The 23,346-nt window shown below is 30.7% G+C and overlaps 3 protein-coding genes across 3 annotated transcripts in view; 2 read left to right on the top strand and 1 right to left on the bottom strand.

The window, feature by feature from the left end:
• The first annotated feature begins 1,917 nt into the window (after nucleotides 1-1,917).
• LOC105618742 (dolichyl-diphosphooligosaccharide--protein glycosyltransferase subunit STT3A) lies at nucleotides 1,918-5,623 on the top strand. The gene is made up of 11 exons (XM_012200273.1): nucleotides 1,918-2,014; nucleotides 2,110-2,277; nucleotides 2,627-2,787; nucleotides 2,883-3,272; nucleotides 3,370-3,523; nucleotides 3,634-3,872; nucleotides 4,031-4,195; nucleotides 4,301-4,489; nucleotides 4,720-4,939; nucleotides 5,211-5,399; nucleotides 5,478-5,623. Exons 1-11 carry the CDS (start codon nucleotides 1,918-1,920, stop codon nucleotides 5,621-5,623), a joined length of 2,118 nt encoding a protein of 705 aa, XP_012055663.1.
• An 836-nt stretch (nucleotides 5,624-6,459) lies between these two features.
• LOC105618741 (tyrosine-protein phosphatase non-receptor type 23) lies at nucleotides 6,460-14,885 on the bottom strand. Its single transcript, XM_012200272.1, has 15 exons — nucleotides 14,799-14,885; nucleotides 14,412-14,614; nucleotides 13,845-14,167; nucleotides 13,637-13,749; nucleotides 13,128-13,513; nucleotides 12,667-13,014; nucleotides 12,190-12,413; nucleotides 11,190-11,422; nucleotides 8,946-11,109; nucleotides 8,326-8,864; nucleotides 7,927-8,205; nucleotides 7,587-7,771; nucleotides 7,203-7,504; nucleotides 6,980-7,135; nucleotides 6,460-6,864 (listed from the first exon to the last, which is right to left on the bottom strand). The coding sequence occupies exons 1-15, from the start codon at nucleotides 14,883-14,885 to the stop codon at nucleotides 6,737-6,739; spliced, it is 5,670 nt and encodes a 1,889-aa protein (XP_012055662.1). The 3' UTR covers nucleotides 6,460-6,736.
• Nucleotides 14,886-18,527: 3,642 nt separating this feature from the next.
• Nucleotides 18,528-23,346, top strand: part of LOC105618883 (integrin beta-PS-like) — an 8,160-nt gene continuing 3,341 nt past the window's right edge. Inside the window, exons 1-9 of the mRNA XM_012200413.1 lie at nucleotides 18,528-18,621; nucleotides 19,508-19,736; nucleotides 19,898-19,997; nucleotides 20,224-20,394; nucleotides 20,491-20,589; nucleotides 20,677-20,841; nucleotides 21,048-21,206; nucleotides 21,294-21,425; nucleotides 22,767-23,069. Of these exons, the coding sequence (XP_012055803.1) occupies nucleotides 18,528-18,621; nucleotides 19,508-19,736; nucleotides 19,898-19,997; nucleotides 20,224-20,394; nucleotides 20,491-20,589; nucleotides 20,677-20,841; nucleotides 21,048-21,206; nucleotides 21,294-21,425; nucleotides 22,767-23,069 (1,452 nt within the window). The remainder of the gene's footprint in view (nucleotides 18,622-19,507; nucleotides 19,737-19,897; nucleotides 19,998-20,223; nucleotides 20,395-20,490; nucleotides 20,590-20,676; nucleotides 20,842-21,047; nucleotides 21,207-21,293; nucleotides 21,426-22,766; nucleotides 23,070-23,346) is intronic.

Here is a 23,346-nt window from a genome sequence, read left to right as displayed (position 1 = left end):
TAATTTTTGAGAAATTAGATCCACAGGTTAATAATCTTTCAAATTAAAAATTTATAATTAAAAGTTTAAAGATCTTATTTCAAAGAAACTTTTTCGGAACTTTAATGACAACCGTTTTTTAGATATAAATAATAATATTTTTGAAATTATATGTTTATATTTTTTAGAATTTAAAGTTCTAAAAATTAATATTTATTTATTAAACAAAAAGAAACAATATGAAAGATGTACATAATTTAATTAATAGATTCATTGTGTGATAATAATGATCGACAAGTCAACGTATTTAATTGATGTGATATCTACAGATGACACTAAAGTCATCTTCTCAAAATTCAAGCCGTTTGTTCATCTTCAGATTGTGTGGATCATAATCTATGACTTTTTCTTTTGGAACAAATTGTCTGGCGTTTCTGTTATTATTTAAATGGCCACGTTGTGTTTATACGCATTTGTTGTATAAAGTAATTTCGTAAGTTTCTCCTGAACTTTCAGAAGCTGTTGACACATCGCTTAAATATATATACGATACGGAAGAATAAAATATGCGAATCGATGTATACGTATGTCACCGGCCGGTAATTTTGTGTACGTGGTCAGTGATGAATCTACCCGGCATTGTTTGCGGTTGCATGTGCGTTGTTAGAGGCGTGTCAAACACTTGAAAATTAGGGAGCGTGTGTTTATTTCAGAACGGAAACGCTCGTCGCTTGCATTTCACTCGGTGTTTTATTTCGTCAATCGCGATTATAACCTCCTCGAGTAATAACGAACATGTGTTCAGATTACATGCAAGCTAGATATATAGAACTATTTGTTATTGTCGCTTAAAAATTAGCTTTATCTATCTCTTATTGTACATTACGCAGTACCTCTCTAATTGATAATAGCAATGCATTTAGACAGCGTGCATATATAAAAAACGTTATAAAGATGTTTTTTGAGAAACATATCTAAAAGATATTTAAAGAACATCATAAAAAGAAATCTTCTAGACATATGGTACTTTTCAGCAAGAGCTAGAAGATGCTTTCCAGTAACATAAATAGACGATACTATCAATACAGTGTATAATTCCATGCTTTCCAATTATAACACAAGTTAATATAAGGAAATAAATATATTTACTAAGGACTCTCTTTCTTTAAAATAACAAAAAAATAATCTAGGCTATTAAGAGTTACGGAAGGAGGTGCACAAAAATTTAACAAGTAAAATTGTTACTCCATTTGAAGTACAAATGTCTTTGTTTAAAAAAGTTAATATAAATGTACATAGCTAAAATGCTAGGTACTTTCCAGCAAGAGATACAGATGACAAAGTAGATATAATACAAAATCATTACATCTTTGTTTACTAATGTTAAACAAAGAAATGATCACTGTACTGTACTATGTCTCTTGCAGAAAAGCACCAGCTGTGTTATATCATTATTTTATATCACTTCATAAATACTAAATTTTTATATTTCTTTACCATTTATCTTTCTAAAAATAATAGTTGATAAAAGATTTTAAGACTGTATTTGGATATATTTAGACAAGTGTATGATATCTTCTTTTTCACTTTGAGTAAAATAAAAAGACTAAGCAGTATTTTAACTATAAGTAACATTGTGTATTATTGTCATACAGTATATGATTATTCCATGCTCGAAAGCATCTACAATGTAACACAATGATTATTTTCTCTTTGTTTAATATTGATAAATAATAAGCTATAATAATTGACTGTATTACACTATATCTATGTCTCTTATTGAAAAGTACCTAATGCATGTTGTTTAGGATATGCTAACACACAAGTATATATGGTAGAAGGATGGTTTAAAAGAGATTTTTGATTTATTTGCAGATTGATGCTGTAAGATAGAGGATTTATTTCATTTAAAATTACTGTGCATTTCTCTGCATTGATATGGCAACATTACTAAAGACAAGGGGATTGCGTATGACAGCGCAGAAGCAAGAGACACTTTTGAAATTAACTGTGCTTTCCTTAGCAGCAATTTTATGTAGGTTTATTATCATCTTTGTACTTTAATTTATCAGATAAAGAAATATTAATTAGTTATATTCAATCATTTTTGTATTACAATATTTTTTCCAGCATTTGCAACACGTTTGTTCTCAGTGCTAAGATTTGAAAGTGTTATTCATGAATTTGATCCGTACTTCAATTATCGCACCACAAAATATTTAGCTGAAAATGGATTCTACAGTTTTCACAATTGGTTTGATGATCGCGTTTGGTATCCACTTGGCAGGATAATAGGAGGTTGATCGTGCTTATAAATTTTGATACAAATTCTCTTAAAAAGAAGAAGAAAAAACTTAATATTTTAAATACATTACTTTAAATACTATTTTAAGATTAATTTGAAAAATTTGGGGAGATTATTAATATTTCAGATTGATTGTGTTGAAAGTCCGACAATTATATCGGCACGCAATTATCATTTCTGAAATTAATTCATTTATATGAATATATATAATAGTTCAACATCTTAAATAATTCAGACCGTAGTGGTGCTTCATATTTAAAGTAATGCATTTAACATAAACGATCTTATTTCTAATCTTATTGTTAATATTTTAAATATTAACAATTTATATTAATTTTGTAGGAACCATATATCCTGGTTTGATGATAACTTCCGCAGCATTATATCGTATCTCATGGTTATTGAATATTACACTAGATATACGCAACATTTGTGTCTTCCTCGCTCCGTTGTTTTCAAGTTTAACAACAATTATTACCTATTTGCTTACTAAAGAATTAAAAGTATAGTTTATATTTTTATCAAATTATACAGAATATAGCATCTTATTTGAAGTAAGATTAACAGCATTTTATTCATGTTCAATTTATTTTTTTAGGATTCAGCATCAGGCCTATTCGCAGCTGCAATGATTGCAATTGTACCTGGTTATATATCTCGGTCAGTCGCAGGTTCTTATGACAATGAAGGCATAGCGATTTTTTGTATGCTGTTTACATACTACATGTGGATTAAAGCTGTGAAAACAGGAGCGATATGTTGGGCTACGTGCGCCGCACTGGCTTACTTCTATATGGTGTCTTCTTGGGGCGGATATGTTTTTCTAATTAACTTGATTCCATTGCATGTGCTAACATTGATGGTGACTGGCAGATTTTCTCATAGGATATACATTGCATATAGTATTTTATATTGTTTAGGAACTATTTTATCTATGCAGATCTCATTTGTTGGTTTTCAACCTGTTCAAAGTTCCGAGCACATGCTTGTAAGTTGTGATAATATTTTTAATAAGGCATTATTAAACAAGTGAATATCAGTATTTGATTTCAAATATAAAATTTTATTTCGTCTATTTTTCTTAGGCATTAGGTGTTTTTGGCCTCTGTCAAATTCATGCATTAGTAGATTATTTGCGGAGTAAATTATCTCAAAAGGAGTTTGAGATATTATTCCGTGCTCTGCTTGCTGTGGTGATTACAACATCATGTGTAGTTGGTGGTATTTTAACCATCACAGGTATTGATCATGTATTTCTTTAACTCATTATATATATAAACATTATATATATAAAACATTATTTCACATTCATGATATACTCTCACGCACATTGCTTAATTTTTTTTAAGGAAAAATATCACCATGGACTGGACGCTTTTATTCCTTGCTCGATCCATCTTATGCAAAAAATCATATTCCAATAATTGCTTCAGTTTCGGAACATCAGCCAACATCATGGAGTTCCTTCTACTTTGATCTGCAGATACTTGTATTTTTGTTCCCATCAGGCTTATACTTCTGTTTTTCTAAGCTAACAGACTCGAATATTTTCTTAATTTTGTATGGAGTTACTAGTTTATATTTTGCAGTAAGTAAAAATATACAAGATTATACTTATAATTTTACATATATATATATATATATGTATATATATATATATATATATATATATATACATACATTTTTACATATTTATTTTTTATTAAATATTACATTTAAATAATGTCTTACATTTAAATATTTTAGGGAGTGATGGTACGTTTAATGTTAGTACTTGCTCCAGTAATGTGCATTTTGGGTGGAATTGGAGCGTCTTCTTTATTAGTTACTTATATGAAGCAAGTAGAAAGTGGAAAAGTTGTCGACAAGAAAGCCAAGAAATTCGAGAGTAATTATATCTTGAGGAGTGAGGTAAGTTTCCGAAATAATATTTCGAAAAAAAATTAGATATGTCTAAGATATTTAGACGTAGCAAAAGTAAATTAAGAACATATAAAAATAAAGACATATTTTCAGATCGCCTCATTTTTCATCATAGTAATGTCTATACTCTTCCTGTCTTATACTTTTCACTGCACGTGGGTTACAGCAGAAGCTTATAGCTCGCCTAGTATTGTATTATCTGCACGGTCGCCTGATGGTGGACGAATGATTTTTGACGATTTTAGAGAAGCATATTATTGGCTACGTATGAACACACCCGAGGTAAGCATTGTTACTTTCCTGTATTTCAAATGCAAATGATTAAATATCTAGATTATAAATTCAAGTCTTTATCTAAAAGTATAGATATAAATAGATGATATATTAAATAACAGTTTGTTAGAAAATTAAATAAAAAGGAAATTACGTATTGAAATAAAAAAGAACATGTGAATTGAAATGAAAAGGAAATATAACATTAAAACAAATTATACATTCTATCTTCTTTTCAGAATGCTAAAATAATGTCTTGGTGGGATTACGGGTATCAGATAACTGCGATGGCAAATCGTACTATTTTAGTAGACAATAATACATGGAATAATACGCACATATCAAGAGTCGGTCAGGCAATGGCCAGTTCCGAGGAAAAGGCTTACGAAATTATGAGAGAATTAGATGTCAACTACGTTCTTGTGATTTTTGGAGGACTCACTGGCTATTCATCAGATGGTGAATATAATCTAACATGATTATTTTAATATTTTATTTTTAATTTATTGTTTCAAAAACAAGTTAACAATTTATATTCCTTTATCTTTTGTAAATCAAAGTATGAAATGAGAATTAGGATTGAATCTGTTGATTACGAATTGATCGTCATTTTCATGTCACACTAATTACAATATTTAAACTATTGACAAATCTAACTATTCAGATTGATCCTAAAAATTTCTATGCATTATATTGTAAAAAATTAATATTAACTATGTATTTTAATTAGATATAAATAAGTTCCTATGGATGGTGCGTATTGGTGGTAGTACGGAAAAAGGAAAGTCCATAACCGAGTGGGATTATTATAATTCCGCAGGCGAATTCCGAGTAGATAAAGAGGGATCTCCAATTTTGCTCAATTGTCTCATGTACAAAATGTGTTATTACAGATTTGGCCAAGTCTATACCGAAGGCGGTAAGATTTCTTTACTTTATTGAAACTGCAGTTCATATATTAGTTTTGTAATTATTCTTGTCATTCAACTTTTTATAGGCAAGCCTTCAGGTTATGACAGAGTAAGGAACATGGAGATTGGAAACAAAGATTTTGAATTAAATACATTAGAAGAAGCATATACGACAGAACATTGGCTTGTGCGAATTTACAAAGTGAAAGATTTACGAAACAGAGGAGCTTAAAATAATTTGACACTGGTATTGCATAGACAAAAATCTTTTTATATTAACGTTCAGTTATGTGAGTTTCGCGACAGTCACTGCGGAAATTAATACATATATATGTATTATTGCTCATCGCATTGTAACTGAAATTTTTATAAATGAAATGTAAAGATAAACAATTGCATTGATATAAATATTGCTGTACGCAATTTATTAGAATTTTGAAAGATATTTAGTACATATTTCGGCAGCGTCCTTAAAATCCATCATACATAATATTGTGAATAACATGACTATTAGAACTGCATTTGTTTATGAACGTTAGCATAACCTATGCTTTAAATATAGAAGAGTTGTTTCTCTATAATAAATATTTCGCATTCAATGCGTTATAATTGTCAAACGATTATATTATCTAAAGCAGTGATGCGCAATCTTTTTTAAGAGTCATTTTTAGAAAGCTATTTTCAGAAATAGATAAAAATATTATAGGTCGTGTAATGTTCATTTTGTTTGTACAAAATATAATTTTTATATTCTTTTTATTTTCGGTTATGAGTTGGCCGCAGATTGTGCATCACTGGTTTAAAGTATCTTCGTTATCTAATGAATTATGTTGGAAATGAATATGTCATAAAGTTTATATAATTATTTCTTATGGAAACAAGTATAGTCAAGAATATTAAATCAATTATATTAAAATGCTAAGGAAATACAAGTTATGTTATATTTACTTAATTATACATTACAACCTAAATATAGCGAATATAAACTAAATAATGTAATTAGATTGCATTATTTAGGCCAATTGAAATGTATAAACATGAAAAATGAACAAATAGGAGGCATATGTTTTATATTTTTATTCTATATATTTAACAGACAGTAAAACTGTTAAAACTTAAGAATTAGCACACAAATACTTGAATAAATGTCTTTTATTTCAAGGCTAATTTAGATGCATTGTGTTATTCTGTAATTCGATATATATTATAACATTATTTATACAAGCGCTATCTTAAAAATTCTAGCTCGATATTTTCAATCACTTTAACAAAGATAGGAATGCCTATTTCGTTTAAATAATCGTTTAAAGCTGCATTGTGGAATTACATTCCTAGCGTTGTGTAATTATCTTCTGATGGACCACAAAGGATCCAATTGACTCAAGGGATCAATGACTCTGCCATTAGATTTTTCTTGTGATGCTGAACTTTTATTCGACGTGCTATCGTTTGTTAAAATTGTTTGTGTTTTTCCTAAAATAAAAAAATTTAGAAATTAAAAAAAATTGAAATAACTATTAATGCTCGACAAGTTATTTGCTTAAAATTAATATTAAAATCAATTTACAATATTTTGATAATTGCATACCTGATTGTTCAGAATCAGAACGTTGCATTCCCACCCCGAGATTATGAAGAAAATCGTCCGAAGGATGGCATTGTAATTTTCGCGATGTTTTCTCCTTGTTCCCTTTGAATCCATCTAAATTGTCAAATGTGATTCGAGTAGAGGATAAAATACCGCCTGAAATGAAACAATACATTACTGGAATTGTTTCATTAAAGATATTATGAGAAATTATTTCACTTACGTTTCATTAAGATGTCCTGAGCGTGGTACAACACGAGTCTGTATGCAAATAATAACGATTCCTTATTTACGACTTGTTTGCGACATTTCGCAAGGCCTTTAAAAATCAATGGTACATCTACGATTCCACAATCAGCTCGTATGTGACATACGGTCGCAGCAGCTACTAAAAATAGACTGCTCAATGAACCGCCATCTAAACAATGTACAATTACCGGCTTAGGAGAACAACGTCTTAATGCCTGTTCTGTCATTACATCGCTTGAAAATGCAAGTATAGCGCCAGGACTACTCGGAAAACCACTGAAAAAGTCAGATGTGTCAATCGCTATACGTGTACTTTTAGTATTTAGTACAAAGTATTTCAATTACAGAATTAACTTACTTTGAAGGCCACACAAGAAATTGCATGTGTACAATAACTCTCTCAAATTTCTTTTTATTATGTTGAATAGAAAGAATTCTTTGAATATAAGTTGTATGATTAACTATCTTTTTTAGTGAAATAGTAAAATTTCCTATATCTAAGTTGTCCTCTTCACTTATGGGCCAATATAATTCTCCATTCAACTACGATGAAAGATTATTATTAGAGTATACAAATTTTAAAAAGTGTTGTAATAAAAAAATATAATATAATTTATACGAAAAATGTCAGTATATAGCATTTTTCAGTTTCTTAATTTATGTTACAGAATATATATTATTTTTATATAAGTACAAACCTGAGCATCAGATGCTAAGCATGCAATAATTTCACTCTCTTGTTCCCAGATCATTGTCCAAAAAACATTTAATTTATCTATTAAAGGTGTTTGAGTTATAATAAATGCTGTAGGTATCCACTGTGTGATTTCCATAATGTGAGATGCATTTATGTATGATGAAACATCTGATGACGATATTTGCACTCGTGTCATGTCATATGGAATACAGTCAATTGTTCGATTTTCAGACGAGTGAGCTAATGCTACAGTGCTAGACTGTTTTCCATTTTCTCGTTCCTAAAAAAAGAAAAGATTTTTATAAACTTGAAATTATTTATGTACATGTCCTTAAAAATATGTTCTTCACTTGAGTATGTAGCTAGAATATTAAGCTAGTGGAATTTATTTTAAACTTACTTCGAAATCTTGAACTTCTTTCCATTTGATATCAAGATTTGTTGCTCCACTTAAAGTTTTTACGAGTAAACTATCTACAAATTTTTCGTATTTTTCAACGTCATTAATGAACTTTTGTAATGCTGCTGGTTCTCCTAGGGGATCTTTTTTCGGTTGAACATCATTGTACCATGTATCCCATACGATTTGTAAGTTCTCATGATCATTTTTGTCTTCAGTGGGAGTTGTAATTTTTTGTTCAGTTTTACAAGATTTGTCTTGTTCGCTTTTTTCTACCTTATCATCTTCCGCGGTGTCAGCTGCTATTGCTTGCTCTTTTTTCTGTACTGTAGAAAGAGGTTTCACTTCTGGCACAAGAGGTGCATGATTTATAGTAATGTCGAGATCAGAAAGAAGATCGACGTTCGATTTCGGTTCCTCGGATTTGGTAGTAAGCTTCATCGGATTAGCACTTGTTGTTGTGTTTGTTCCATTGTTGACGGCTTGCATGTATGTCTGATTATAATTAGTGTAATTATCAGGTCTTGTTACTGAACCAGCTGAAACAGAATGATCTAAAATGACAATATAATTCTATACATAAGAAAATACAATGTCGATATTAGAAAGATGTAATATACCTTGACCCTGCATTTGAAGACCATAAGGCATGGTGTAGTATGTATCATTTCCTGTTTGAGATTGATAAACTTGACTGTATTGCGAGGATAGTGTTTGACTAACCACAGCATTATTGCCCGCGTTCGTGTATCGTGCATTTATCTCTTGTTGCTGATAAATGCCACTGACCATAACATCAGAGGATGTTACTGAAACCGTCGCCTCCAACGTTTGAGAAGTCTGTGTACCTTGAGGATTAGATGCGTAAGTGTAGCCTTGCGCCTGGTTAGCAGGATTATATGTGTATGCCATTGTATTGCTTCCATGTGCATTTTGCATATAGGCATAATTTTGGCCTTGCGAATAATTTGGATACTGCACGTATCCCGAATAAGGAACTTGTTGTGAATATTGATACGATTGTGAGTAACTTTGCACCGTCGTCGGTTTCGCATGGCTCTGTATTATTTCCGAGCTACTCGAGTTATTTATGTAGGCATATGTGTTGGACGTGTCCCCAGGTAGCATGTTGGTCTGTTCGTACGGCGCACCAGCGGTACCATGCTGATAATTCTGATAAGTATTTGGATAATTTGAAGCCACAGTATTCATTTGTACTTGTGTGCCGTATGCGGCATATGTTTTATCCGTGTAATTCTGCTTACTCGGTTCTTTACCGGTCTGTTGTGAATACTGGACAGAATTAACAGCGTGTAAACTCGCAGAGTATGACACCGAGGCTTCATTTGTTGATGGTACAGAATGTACAGATTGATTGCTCGTACTCGGTTGCTGCGATTGCATGTATTGCGTTGGAGGAACGACAGTTGTGTCGTATGTACTTTGAGTATACGGGACGTGCTGAGCTTGTAATTCTGTTGGATTGTAATACGTGGTATTCTGATAGTTTTGCGAATACGTAATTTCGGATTGAGCATTCTGAGGAAGTGAATAATTCTGTGTCAATGTATTGTCCTTTACTGGCATTGTTTCTTGAGATCTAACAGCGTTTTGACCACTGTGAAACATTTCTTGATTTAAAATTGTCTTTTGTTGATTATTATATAATTGAGTTTGTTGCACAATGTTGTAAGAAGTTTGCCCTTGACTATCAACCGTCGACACGGTGCTGTTCACTACTGCAGTTCCGATGGTAGAAACAACAGGCATTTGCGGTACTGGTTGAATGTGCGTGGACGTCTCAGCCATTCCGCTCTTAACTGTAACTTTCTCTTGATTGGAAACATACGGTGTTGTAATATTATAGCTGTTATATCCCGTTGGTGATTGATAAGCGTCATACTGCAAAGTATTGGAAACATTGTAATTAGAAGAGACGTCGTGGAATTTGTCTTGGCTGGTGGCTGTGGGTAGAGTTTGTCCATTAGATAGATAGGAACTAGCAGGATATTGTACACTCGAATTAGATATGCCTGCAGTTGACGTGGATAGTGTTGGTTGTTGATACACATTCGTAATGTTCGTAGTGGTCGGTAAGTAATTCTGACTTAAGATGCTATTAGCAACCAGATTTTCATAATAAGTCTGTGTACCATACGAATATGGAGAGCTTGTTCTATAATCAGTGTACGTTGCAGGATAATAATGTTGTGGTGACTTCACAGTTGAGGACGGAATTTCCGATATGGGTATTGTATTTGGAGATTGAATTACATTTTTATTTCCCATGTCAGTTGTCAACGATTTCGAATCCATCGATGCAACATGTCCTTTATACAAGTTATAATATGGATTTTGATAACCGGTGCCGCTTTCCACTCTATTATTCAAATAATCCTTCAGCTTCAGACCATTACCTGATCGAGGACGTGCTTGATCGTAAGTTGATGGTATTGTTGCGTCGACTTTCTCATACGTATTCTTATTGTCCTTTGCAAGTATTTGCTCTCGTTCTTCTTCTTGTACTTTACATGTACTTTTAACTCGCTGTAATAGCTTTGAAACATTTATTTCTAATTTTCTATAAAATTCTAAGCCTTTGCTCGATTTCGCTAGCAAATCTTCATATGCGTCATAAGAATTGATTAAAGAAGATATAGTCATTTCTCTACGTTTCAATACTTCCTCCACACTTTTACGTACATTAGCAGTCTGTGCATATGCGTCCGTTAGAGCTGCTAATATATTATCTTGTGCAGCAAGATTTTGTTCTATCAAGCTCACCTACAATCCAATATTAAACTTTTTTATTCAATCTTTACATATTAGAAAATATGAAATAATTTAAGTGAAATTTTACCAACCAAACTTTGATGCTTGTTAAGTTGGTCCGCAAATAAACGATCCAGAGAAACAGATTCGGATGTAGCCGTCACCAATAAGCGCGTTAAATCATCTTGAACAATTTGATCTCGTAATTTAGTAAGCAAATCAAGTCTCTGCATTCGCATTTCATCTACTTTATTTAAAACACGTTTCAACTCTTTAGTCTGCATTTTCTCTATTTCTTTAACTTGCGATTTTTCAGAACCTTGATCTACAAGCATTGAAAGAATAAATTCATTTACTAAACTCGAATTTAATAAATTATTTAAATTATTATAATTACTTATAATATATTAATATTATATATAAATATTATTCAAATGTGTGATGAGGAATTAGATGAAGAGAAAAGAGAAATAATAAGGAAATTATGGAAAGAAAGGGAGGTAAAAGAATCAGGAAGGAAATGTATAGATAGAGAGAAGGTAGGAAAAAGAAAATAAGATGAACTAAGGAGTAAGAAAGAAATAAATATGTGATAATAATAATAGACGATGATAAATCTGTGATATAGAGATAACGTATATATGTAGGTATTGAACAAGAATATATTGGATTGTCCGGAAAGTTCGTGCCGATTTTGAAGGAAAATTGAAACGCAGAAGATTTAAATTTTAGTATACATTTATTAAATTATATAGGTTAGTCGGACGAACTTTCCGGACCCAATACATTAGAAGTAGATATAACTAAGAGAGAAAAGCGGATAAAATAAAAAGAAATAAATGAAATAATGTAAGAAAAGAAGCGAAGTCAGAGAGTCTAATCAGAAAAGTAGGGAAGTAAAGGGATAAACAAAAATTTTTTTTAAAACTTTTATAATAATATAGGTACGACAGTTTGCGGACGAGGTATGGATATATGAGTTAAGAATTTATGTAAATCAAGTCCCCTTTTTGGCTGTAAATACGCTCAAGTGTAATAAAATTCTATTCTATATAAATATTATTCTACGTAAGAAATTTATATGAAAATTACCTGCAAGGCAAACATTTGGTGAAGGAATTTGGGCCATTAAATCAGCTAATGGCTGCGCAAGAATTTTTAAATTTTTTACGTGCATTGTTACTGCTTTATGAAGGGCTTGATTACTCTCACAAGCCTTGTTGTGTGCTTCCTCATATTTCTTAGCTTCTCTAGTTAAATCTGTTGCCACTATTGATGGTGGCCTTTTGCCTACTGCATCTTGATATTGCTTTTCTCTGCAAAAAAATAAAATTTATTTTCTAACTGTAATTAAATAATCAATAATTGCATTCGGTAGGAAAAATAGTTTTACAATTGTAAGATTTTTTTGATATGATTGATTTATACATTTAGATCTAGTAAAACTAAAAGAGCAAGATCAATTATATTAAAGAATTTTACAACATGTATAAAGTTGCTTTTTTTTACTAAACGCAGCTAATAACATCAGAGACTTAAAACTTTTAACAAGAGATAATTAATTCATACTTTTGTTCCTCTTCCAATAAAAATTTTGATATTTCTTTTAATACTTTTTCTACATCTTGGCTTGTTTCAGATAATTTTCCCATAATATCTACTAAATCTTGAATAACATGTTGTTTAGCATTAAGCGCAGCACATCGTTCGAGTAATTCTTCTGGGAGAGGTGAACATTCCCATTCCGAAGCTTGCGTATCAGGATCCCAAAAATTCATATGTTCTAGCTTCAATGAAGTAAGATAAGTATTAAGATATTGATCTTTTTCATCAATCTTTGCTCCGATAAGACGTAATATTTTGGCTTTTTCTTCCGAATAAAGAGAATTAGCTTCGTGTACTTTCATAGGAACAAATCTATAAAAGAAAATATTAATATTAAAGAGGAATATATGATATTCTACACAAAAGAAAAAAAATTGAATTATTGTAAATATAATAAAAAGAAATTAAATACAAAACATAATTACCTTGCAAATATATCTTGTCCTGATACCTCTGGGTCATTTATGTTAAACGATATTCCTTTAACTAAAGATGCGCCTTTCACTGTAGGAAGGCTTTCTTTTTCAGGCACTTCTTCATGATAAATAAAATCGTTCTCATTTTTAGCGGCTTTTCTCTTGCCTTCAATTACATCATTGGTAAATGTGAGCGATTCTTCCACTGCGGCTTTTTCCTCTTTAACGTTTGCAGAATCGTAAATCATATGTGCTTCATTAAGAGATGTTAACGCAGCATTATAAAAAGCTACTCTCTCTCCCATTTTTCTTTGTTCTTCCGCAGCAAGACCTTGATAAAGATACGTAACAGCCATATGATACGCTTTTTTAAATTTGACATAGCGTTTCCAGCTCTACAAAAGTTTAGATTAATTATTTAATTTCATTTTAAAAAACTATATTCAAATTCATAAAAACGTATAAAATAACTCAAGTATATAAATTAACTCAAATATATAAATTATAATTTGCCTCACCTTATAAATTTTATTACCAACAGTATCGGATATAGTTCCATCTTCACCTCCACCTTGTTCCAATGTGGTTAAGGCCATAGTAAAGTAATCTACTATTTGCTTTGCAACTTTTGCTACATAATACATAAATCTTGTATAATGACAGTCAGAACTAAACAATTATTATTATAATAATTGATTTATAAAACTGACAGTTGATGAAACATACCTACAATCGTCGGCTTGCGATTATCTAACATACTCTTTTCCAATATACACTCTTGAGCTTGTGCTAAGGAAAGCTGATGCATGAATGTCATTAATTCTGGTGATAGATCAATACCAGATGGTTGAGGAAAACTATTTTTCAGGTGTTCGAATGCCCATGCTGCACATTGGAAATGAGTACATGCCATTTTCATTCCATCTGCACTATTTCTTTCTGCCCGTGCGCCCAACTGGGTGTGCATTGCTCCAATATTGTATAAAATCGATATAATCTCAAAACGAATGCTTCCCAATGAACACACCAAATTTGCGTAAGCGTCTCTCCTAAAAAAAGTGGTTTAAAAGAAACAAATCAATATTAATCAATTCATGTGTAATTTAACTAATATTAATATTAATTAACTCTAAGCATTTCTTTTAAAAACTTAAACTAAACATAAATGTTTCTACTAAAAAAACATTGTGCAATTTAAAAGAAACAAATTCATGATTATATACAATTTATATACAATTAGATAAATATTAGATAATTAATATTCGTAAAGTATAATAAAAAAATATTTTATACCACGTAAATGTAACTGCAGCAGGACCATCTTTGTACATGGGAAATCTGCTTTGAAGAAAATGCAACTGGCAATAATATTTCTTTAACAGTGTACATCCAGCCATGTCGAGAGGTGCTCTAACTGCCATCGAGCGTAAGTTTTCCAACTGCTGTATTTCACTGTTGTATGACTCAGGTTCCTCATTGTAAAAATCTTGTATGTACTAAAAAAAGAAAGAAAAACAGTATACAAGGAAAGCAAAGGTGCAGAGACGTTCAAGAGATGGTGGTGACAAGTTGTTTTTATCACTTTGACATTCCACAATGGATTTCTAACGATGAAACATATAACAAAGATTGATTAATTAAATATAAAAGTAAAAAGAGACAAACTCGCAAGGTTTGTACCTGTTTGAGCTTCGGACCAAAAGTAGTCGGCTCTGGACTGACTTTTAGTTGAAACCATATCATCGGCAATCTCGGCACTGCCTCCATGTCGGCTTATTTTCCTCACTTTATCAAACTTGTCGAATGTTGACAGTCGGTCATCTGTCAAATTTGTCGGAGGTCGAGGATTCAATCAAGAACATACACTCTCTGTCACGTACCACATATAAGAGTGTACGAATAATGAAGGATTATCGTCTCTTTGAGACGGAGCATACGCAATTGAGACTTGACGACTACAGTTCTTGTCAATTCCTGTTCATGGAAGCGAGGTCGCTCGACAGGTTCGAGAAACTTATTCTGGAGCGGGAATTCCAAAAATGTAATGGAGAATTATAACGGTAGTAACACACCTTATTGCAAAGAAATAAGGATACATTCTCACATTCTAGAAAATTAACATGAAAAACAAACATAACATCAGGAAATTTATTTTGAAGACTTTGCAAAATTTTCGATAGTGTAAAAAAAAATTACATGAACGAAACATTATGAAAATCGTTAAAATTACAGTTTGTTTTACGTAACATGTAAAAGAACTCAATTTATTGTTAAATATATAAAATATGTCACGAAGTTCGAAAAAGAAAAGAAATAAAGTATTTTAGATTTATTCCTTTTGTGCGCGTGACTGAACTTTTTGTACTCTTCATTTTTTTTTCTTCGACATTGGATTATATATTTATTTCATTTTAAGTAACGTAACCACAAAAATTTTATTAAAGCAAATTATTGAAAAATGTCAATTTTTGTTTTTATCTTGCGATGCTATCTATTGAAGATTGATAAAACTGAACAAGGACGATTCATGTTTGTAATCCTAGATGGCGCCAAACTAATTCAAATTTATTTTTCTTCTTGTACGTCATCTATCGGAAAATTTTCAAACTTTTACATGGGTAATTCATTGAAGAAGAGTAGATGGCGCCAAAGTAATCTTTTTAAAATATTAAATAAATTCCTAACAAACATTAATCGTATAACTGTACATACAATATATATAATATAAGATCATCATATGATCCAGAATATTTTATATATACAATACTGTATGCTCAATAAAAGAAATGCGTTTATTTACTTATATGTAATTTATTTATATGTAAAAGTTTTTAAAAACAATTTCTTTATTTATTATAAAATTTAATATATTTATTTAAATGAAAATTTAATAAAAAAGTTATTACTTATTTATTATATACAATTAAGATTTTTAAAACATGGTGACATAATTTCAGAGATAAATTGGAAGCATAATGAAGAATTTGTGTAATATTTGTTGCATTTGATTTTGTTTTTAAATTATAAACTGTTCTGTATTTCAATAATTCTCGTTACATAGTATAATCGCGATTTTACGCAGCAGTTTGCTGTATTTCATACCTTATATGACTTTACTGTAGATTATTTGTAAATACTAAATGTAAGCAATGTTCAGCGATAACTCTAAGTAGGAAAAAAATGACATATTATATAACAGCGTTAGCTAACAGCATTCTAATTAAAAGCAATATCGTGAAATTATTTGTTTCATCAATATTGCTATATTAAATTAAGATTATTTTTAGTGGACAAGATTATTTTAATTAGAATATCCATCATTTTTTTGTATATATGCAAGTTTCTTCATATTTTCTTCAGTTCTTTCGAACCGATTATTACGAATATGCTTATTAAACATCATTATATATCCTTCATCTATTTTTGTTACTCATATGCTCAGGTTTAAACTGAGCATGAAGTTTTCAATTAAAACTTGATTAAATCAAATTTGTTATCGTTCTGCCGCACCCGACGAACTCGCCTATGTCTCGAGGAACCCCATCATTGGTTCCTGGAAAAATTGTCGAAGGTGGAGAGAACAAACGATTACTTAATCACGCGTATTATTACTATGACGCGTTTTATCTTGGAGTCATTTCCGCGGGATGCCGCAGTATCCTTTCGGATCGCGAGTGTTCGTGCTGGCGTGGCGACTCGCCCGTTCGCGTTAAAAGTAAAACGTTTGACGTTAGAAGGAAACGATGGCACGGTGGACGAGGATCATCATCTATTTTCTTCTCGTAACGGCTCACCTCTTCGTGGCCGCGGTCTCGCAGTATCGGGATCGGGAGAGTCTGTGTGAGTCTCGGCAGACTTGCGCGAGCTGCCTGCAAACGCCGCGATGCGTCTGGTGCTCCATGACGGTAATGAATATTTATAAGCGTCGTTAACGAGCGGTCTACTCTGCTAGAGATGACACGCGAAAGAAAGAGAGAGGCGATCTGCAGGAGAAGGCGTCGCGTCCGAAGAAGCGCGCACCTGCATTGCAACTACTTATTATGACGGGCCGACGACGTTTCGCGTTTCGCCGCCGGTGATTCATACCCAGAGTGAACTCATGCAATTGCACTGCAATTGACTGTTTTGCATGACTCGTGCGAGCTTAATACGAAAACGTTCCTTTCGTCATTTCGTCATTTCTATCTTTCTCTGATATCTAAGTAGGATCCGGAAGAGAAAATAATCGCTCGCGCCTAGTTGAATGGAATATACACAGACAGATGTATTTTGTGAGAAAAACTTGGAGGATCTGCTTCCGGGAACCTTACATTTAAATAAAATATTAATGTTGTTAAAAGAAAAAAAATTTAATTTTTTATTATTGTTTATTGATTTAAATAAATTATTGCAGTTCAGATATTATAAATATTATTATTTATTATATAAAATAAAGATTAGATATAAAAATAATAATTAAATAGATATTGTAAATATCATAAAAATAAACTGAAGTTTATTTCTTTCATATGGTTACATTAATATAAAATTTTGATGTAAAATGAAATAGATTTAAAAAATAATAATAAATATACTAAAACATATAAATATAAAATAATTAAAGTTGCAATATATCAACTATTGAATTTGTAATAGTTTTGTAATCATATTTATGTAATGTAAAAGTAATATAATACATATATATTTGTAACTTACTAAAAAAAAATTATTCTCGAAATGTAAATAAAATTTCTTTAAAAAAACATAAAAATTACTTATAGAATGAAGATAAAGTTTTAATAACTTTATTTTGTACTTAAAAATAATTTTGATAAATTAGAAAAATATCGAAATGTTTTCTAAGAGTCTGTATTTACTTCCTTGTGAACGAATTTCTAATTTGTATCAGAAATCTATTATCTGTAATGTGTAATCATTCTCTCGATATGTCATAGATTAAATAAAGTTTCTTTGTACGTCATGTGAATAAAAAAAAAAATGTCGATTTCAAGATTTCGGATAGCAAATTGATATTATTTATTATTTATTTTATATTATATCTTATACTATATAGACAATTAATATATGCGCTTAGATATTATATTAAAATGACGATAAATAACAGTTTGCTACTTTAAATAAGAATTAATGATAAACGTTAACAAAGTGTGAATATTTTTATTAGATATTTCTCGTTGCACATTATAAATGTATAGAAAAAATTTTTTAATTTAAACATATTATTAATTTCAATAACTTTTAAGCTATAATGGATAATAATTTTGGTAAATTATTTCTTGTTTATGGTTTTACAAGGCATCTACACAAAATGTAAGTGCTCCTTTGTTGCGTTGCGTGTCCAAACAAACGTATTTGAAAGAAGGCAATTTTTGGTGTCAACCATCAGCTGTGATAAATCATGAGAATACGATGGATATCCTGGAAAATCAACAGTTATCCTCAATCAAGGGTAAAGATCCCGTCCAAATTCAACCTCAGAGGATACGTTTACGTCTCAGGTCAGGTGAGAGAAAGATTTTATTAAGATTTAATGTTTTAGATTTCTATTTTGAAATAATATATTTATATATAAACAAATGTTAAGTAAAAAATGTACATCAATTTATAATTTGCATTATTGAGACACAAAGTTCTTTTAGGAATTACAATAAAAAGTAATTATTATTATTTAAAAAAAAATATATAAAAATATATAAAATTTTATAAAATAATGCAGATTTTCCTAAAATTAGCGAATGTTTTTTTCATAGACAAATTTTGTAGAATTGTAGAACATTCTAAAAAAACAAAAAATTCTTATATGAAAATGTATATAATAATTTTTAAATGGGAAGCGTTAAAGTTGATCAAACAATTTACGGAAAATTGGCGTACTCAGGCATGGCAAATTACTTAATAATGGATATGTTCATTGACTTGCTCTTGTACATCGACTTGCTTTTTAAATATAATTGAAGTTGAAATTGTGGAGGTGAAACAGAAATTGGGATTACAACTGGAGTTGAAGCTGAACCTAAAGTTACAGCAAAGAATTTTTAGAATTCTAGCAATAGTTTCAGTTTCATCTCCAATTCCAGTTTCAATATTACTTCCAACTTCAATTATATCAATATTTAGAAGGCGAATACAAGGACAATGATTGGTCAATACTTCCCATTTTTAAACTATTACAGCTTCAACATTTTCGAAAAAAGAATATTGCATAGAAATTGTCAGTGGAAGGATATCTGGGACATTCTGTATACTCACATAATGTATGTAATACAATAATTATAAATACTATATTTTTCAATATAATATTGTGCATTTCTGATATAATTATCTAATATTATACATAATTTAAATAACTTATAATTCAAGAACAAAGAAACTGAATAAATTATTTACAGGAGAAGAATATCGCGTAACTATGAAATATGGTCAGGCGGAAGATTATCCTGTAGATTTATATTACCTTATGGATCTATCGGCCTCTATGGAACCATATAGAAACAAATTATCAAAACTCGGTCTACAATTAGCCAAAGCCATGCAAAAGCTCACATCAAATTTCCGCATTGGCTTTGGCAGCTTTGTAGATAAGGTTGTTTTACCAATGACTAGCACGCAACCCGATAAGTAAATATTCTTAAATATATTATTATATTGTATTATTTATTACAATAGATATATTTTAATTTAAATAAATAATCTAATTAAATAATCGTTGAAATTGTTATCATAATTGTTGAATGAAATTTTATTGATAAGAAATTTTATAATTTGAATTTTTATATCAGATTGGAATCTCCCTGTATTTTGAAAACTGGAAGACCATGTGCACCACCTTATGATTATAAGAATCAAATGCCTCTTACGGAAAACGTAGCTCTATTTGAGGTAATTATCGCAGTTGTATATTTGGAGTGCTGAGGCACATAAAACAAATCCTATTAATTGGTTAAGGATAATAAAAGTAACAAACATATTCCAATTTCTTTCAAAAGATAGAATGTAATATATATCTCCTATTTTCTGTAGAATTTTATTTTGGCACATTATTCTTGACAATTTTGTAGTTATTTTTAAATAATCTATTGAATACAAAAGTAATCTTAACAAATAGGATCAGGTACAAGCGGCACCAGTATCGGGTAATCTAGATGGTCCCGAAGGCGGGCTCGACGCGATGATGCAGGTCATAGTATGCACCAAAGAAATCGGCTGGCGCCAAAAAGCACGTCATCTTATTGTGTTCTCGACCGATGCAATCTTCCACATCGCTGGGGATGGAAAAGTATGTGAATCAAGCAAAACGAGATCATGCAATTCTGAAATAAACCGACTATAGTCGGGGAGAGTTTTGAGATGAAAAAGCTTAACGATTTCTTAGCTTGCAGGAATAGTAGAGCCCAACGATTGCAAATGTCACTTGGACAAGAATGGATTCTACACTTACTCTCTTCTACAAGATTATCCGTCAATTTCTCAGGTAAGAATATAGTATTCATTTATTTTCTTTGAGGATTATTTTAGTCATTTATACATTTATTATTGTTTAATAAAATCTTTTGATTAGCTCAATAGAAAAGCGCGCGAGCACAATATGAATATTATCTTTGCCGTTCCTGATCACAAAAATGCAACTTATCAACGATTAAGTCGTAGTATTAGCGGATCTTCAACCGGAACTCTAGAAAATGACTCACAGAATGTCGTTGCCTTAGTGAGCAGTGAATACGAGGTGATTATATTTATTATAAATAATAATTATCAATATATACAATTATCAATTTATAAAAAATAATCTTTCTACGTTTACTTTTAGTTTATATCATAATCATAATAAGGAATAATTTTAAGGAATAATTTTAAAATACTTATTTTATTTAATTATACGTAGTAACTAAAAGAGTGATAATAATAATTTATAATGTTGTTAATTTACAGAAACTAGTAGATTCAGTGACGTTAATTGATACAGCGCCGAAAATAATCGACGTTAAATATTTCTCCCGATGTTTGAATAAAACGGGAGAGTTGTTGGAACGTCAGGACTGCGAAGGACTTCGCGTAGGCAATATAATTGAGTTTGAAATTGTGCTTAAGGTGCGCAGATCAATTATAAATATTTTTATTAATTAGCAATCTAATTCATTATGGTTCATTATATATATATTCGTCATAATTGATTAGGTTGTAGAATGTCCTAAAGATCCAAAGGATTGGTATCAAACAATGGAGATCAAACCTAGAGGCTTGAATGAGAGTCTGACTATCGATTTAGAAATTATATGCGATTGTCCTTGTGAGAAACCTGAACATTTGGTAAATACATTAAAGTAGAAAAACTAGCTTGTAAATAGTATTTAAAATTTTTTAATTAATTCAAATTTATCTTAGAGTATAGATCGAAACAAATTAGATCTCATGGCAAATTGAATTAATATAAGCTTTAAGATATACAGAATTGTTGCTTATAAGTGCGTTTCAAATTTGCGCATAGAGATTGTGCATTCTTGTTTAACATTCGATAAGGATATACAACACTTTATACATTTCATGCGAATATTCAGAACGCACTCTACATATTGTTCCAGAGTGCAGAGAAAGCGCGCGAAATTAGCATAATAAAATATCTTGTTTGAAACAAAAAAATTAAGGACAATTGTTTCAAAGCTTGATTCGATTCATGATCCAATTTATCTTGTTTGCTTTGTTGGTCTACTCCATATAGGAATGTCAGTCGTTTTCAATAGCGCCAATGCTTGGTTCAATATATGGTAACGAACAATTGGCCAATACTTGGTATTCTATTATAGGCTATATCTGGCCATAATAGAATAGAATGACTAGATATCATTGATTTTCATTTTGCAATAGCATCAATGCTTGGCCCAATATATGGTAATCAATTATTGGTCGATGGTATTTAGTATCTTGTTCTGGGTTTATACCCTATCTGGCATATGACTGGGTATCATTGATTTCAGTTTTTTGTCTGTTATACTTAATTTGTCGTGTGATAGTTATTGAGTCCTTATTAATAAATCGAAAAATTATTATAGATAAAAAAAGTTTCGAAAATTAAAACATTAAAAATTAACATTAGTGTAAATGTATTAATAATATTGAAAAAAATGGCAATGAAGAAAATAACAGTGAAATTAATATTGACGAACAATGTAGAGTTATATTAGATCACAATGAAGAAACCATTTATCACAGATGACAGTAAACACAGTGAATTATTCTTATTTGACAATGTTAAACAAAGATAAAATAATTCTATGTTACACCGTGACATCTGTGTCTCTTGTTGGAAAACATTTAAAATAATTGGAATAATCACGACATTAAAACCATTATTGGTATGATAAGACAAGCATTAATGACCCAACATTGTTTACCACGTTTACCACGTTTGACCAGTATAGTTATTCATTATCGGGCTGAAATTATCATCTCATAGTATTCCCATTAGTGGGCCAGTAATCGGACCAATAACAAAATCCTACATGGATACTCTATGTGTATAATGTTCAAAACTAAATAATTAAAAAATACTATTAAAAAATTATTTATATTTTCATATGAGTGATCAATTCGCATAATATTTATTGCTTTATAACACTTTTTATATCAAATTTTAAACTATTTGTGATACAGGGATATCAGCCGAACGCAATAGAATGCAAGGGTAAAGGCACGTCCGTGTGCGGTGTGTGTTCATGCAATTCCGGTTTTTACGGGAAGCAATGCGAATGCGAGGGAAGTGACATCGGTGCTGACAAATTGAACTCGATGACCGACTGCAAACCCGACAATCATACCGTCGAGATTTGCAGCGGACATGGCACGTGCAAATGTGGTGTCTGCGATTGTGATAAACGACCAAACAATCCTCAAGAACTGTTTTACGGAAAATATTGTGAATGCGACAATTTCTCTTGCAAACGCAGTGGTGGCCAGGTAAGTTCCAAAATTAAAAATAAATGATTATAATTAACGAATCGCAAAATATGCAGGATATTCTAAGCAATGTAATCGATAATGAAATCCTAATAATCTTCGTGCAAAAAGTATTTAACAGATATTATACATGATTCTCTTTTATAGTCAATTAATTTTATTATTATGCATTATAGTTAAAAATTATATACTCTTAATTATACTAAAAATAGTTCAATACATTAATATATTTTCAATTCCAATATATATATATATATATATATATAGTGTAGTAAAA

The sequence above is a fragment of the Atta cephalotes genome (genome assembly GCF_000143395.1).
Source record: "Atta cephalotes unplaced genomic scaffold scaffold00018, whole genome shotgun sequence".
Classification (NCBI taxonomy): domain Eukaryota; kingdom Metazoa; phylum Arthropoda; class Insecta; order Hymenoptera; family Formicidae; genus Atta; species Atta cephalotes.
This window is presented reverse-complemented; position numbering and strand designations above follow the sequence as displayed.

Excerpts from the sequence above, each read along its gene's own strand:
- LOC105618742 (XM_012200273.1), top strand. The coding sequence starts at position 1,918 with ATGGCAACATTACTAAAGACAAGGGGATTGCGTATGACAGCGCAGAAG. Across the intron at positions 2,788-2,882 it reads TGCTTACTAAAGAATTAAAA|GATTCAGCATCAGGCCTATT; the intron begins GTATAGTTTATA and ends TTATTTTTTTAG. Across the intron at positions 3,273-3,369 it reads AAAGTTCCGAGCACATGCTT|GCATTAGGTGTTTTTGGCCT; the intron begins GTAAGTTGTGAT and ends TATTTTTCTTAG.
- LOC105618741 (XM_012200272.1), bottom strand. The coding sequence starts at position 14,885 with ATGGAGGCAGTGCCGAGATTGCCGATGATATGGTTTCAACTAAAAGTC. Across the intron at positions 13,750-13,844 it reads TCGCAAGCCGACGATTGTAG|CAAAAGTTGCAAAGCAAATA; the intron begins GTATGTTTCATC and ends TGTATTATGTAG. Across the intron at positions 7,136-7,202 it reads TCAGGACATCTTAATGAAAC|GCGGTATTTTATCCTCTACT; the intron begins GTAAGTGAAATA and ends GTTTCATTTCAG.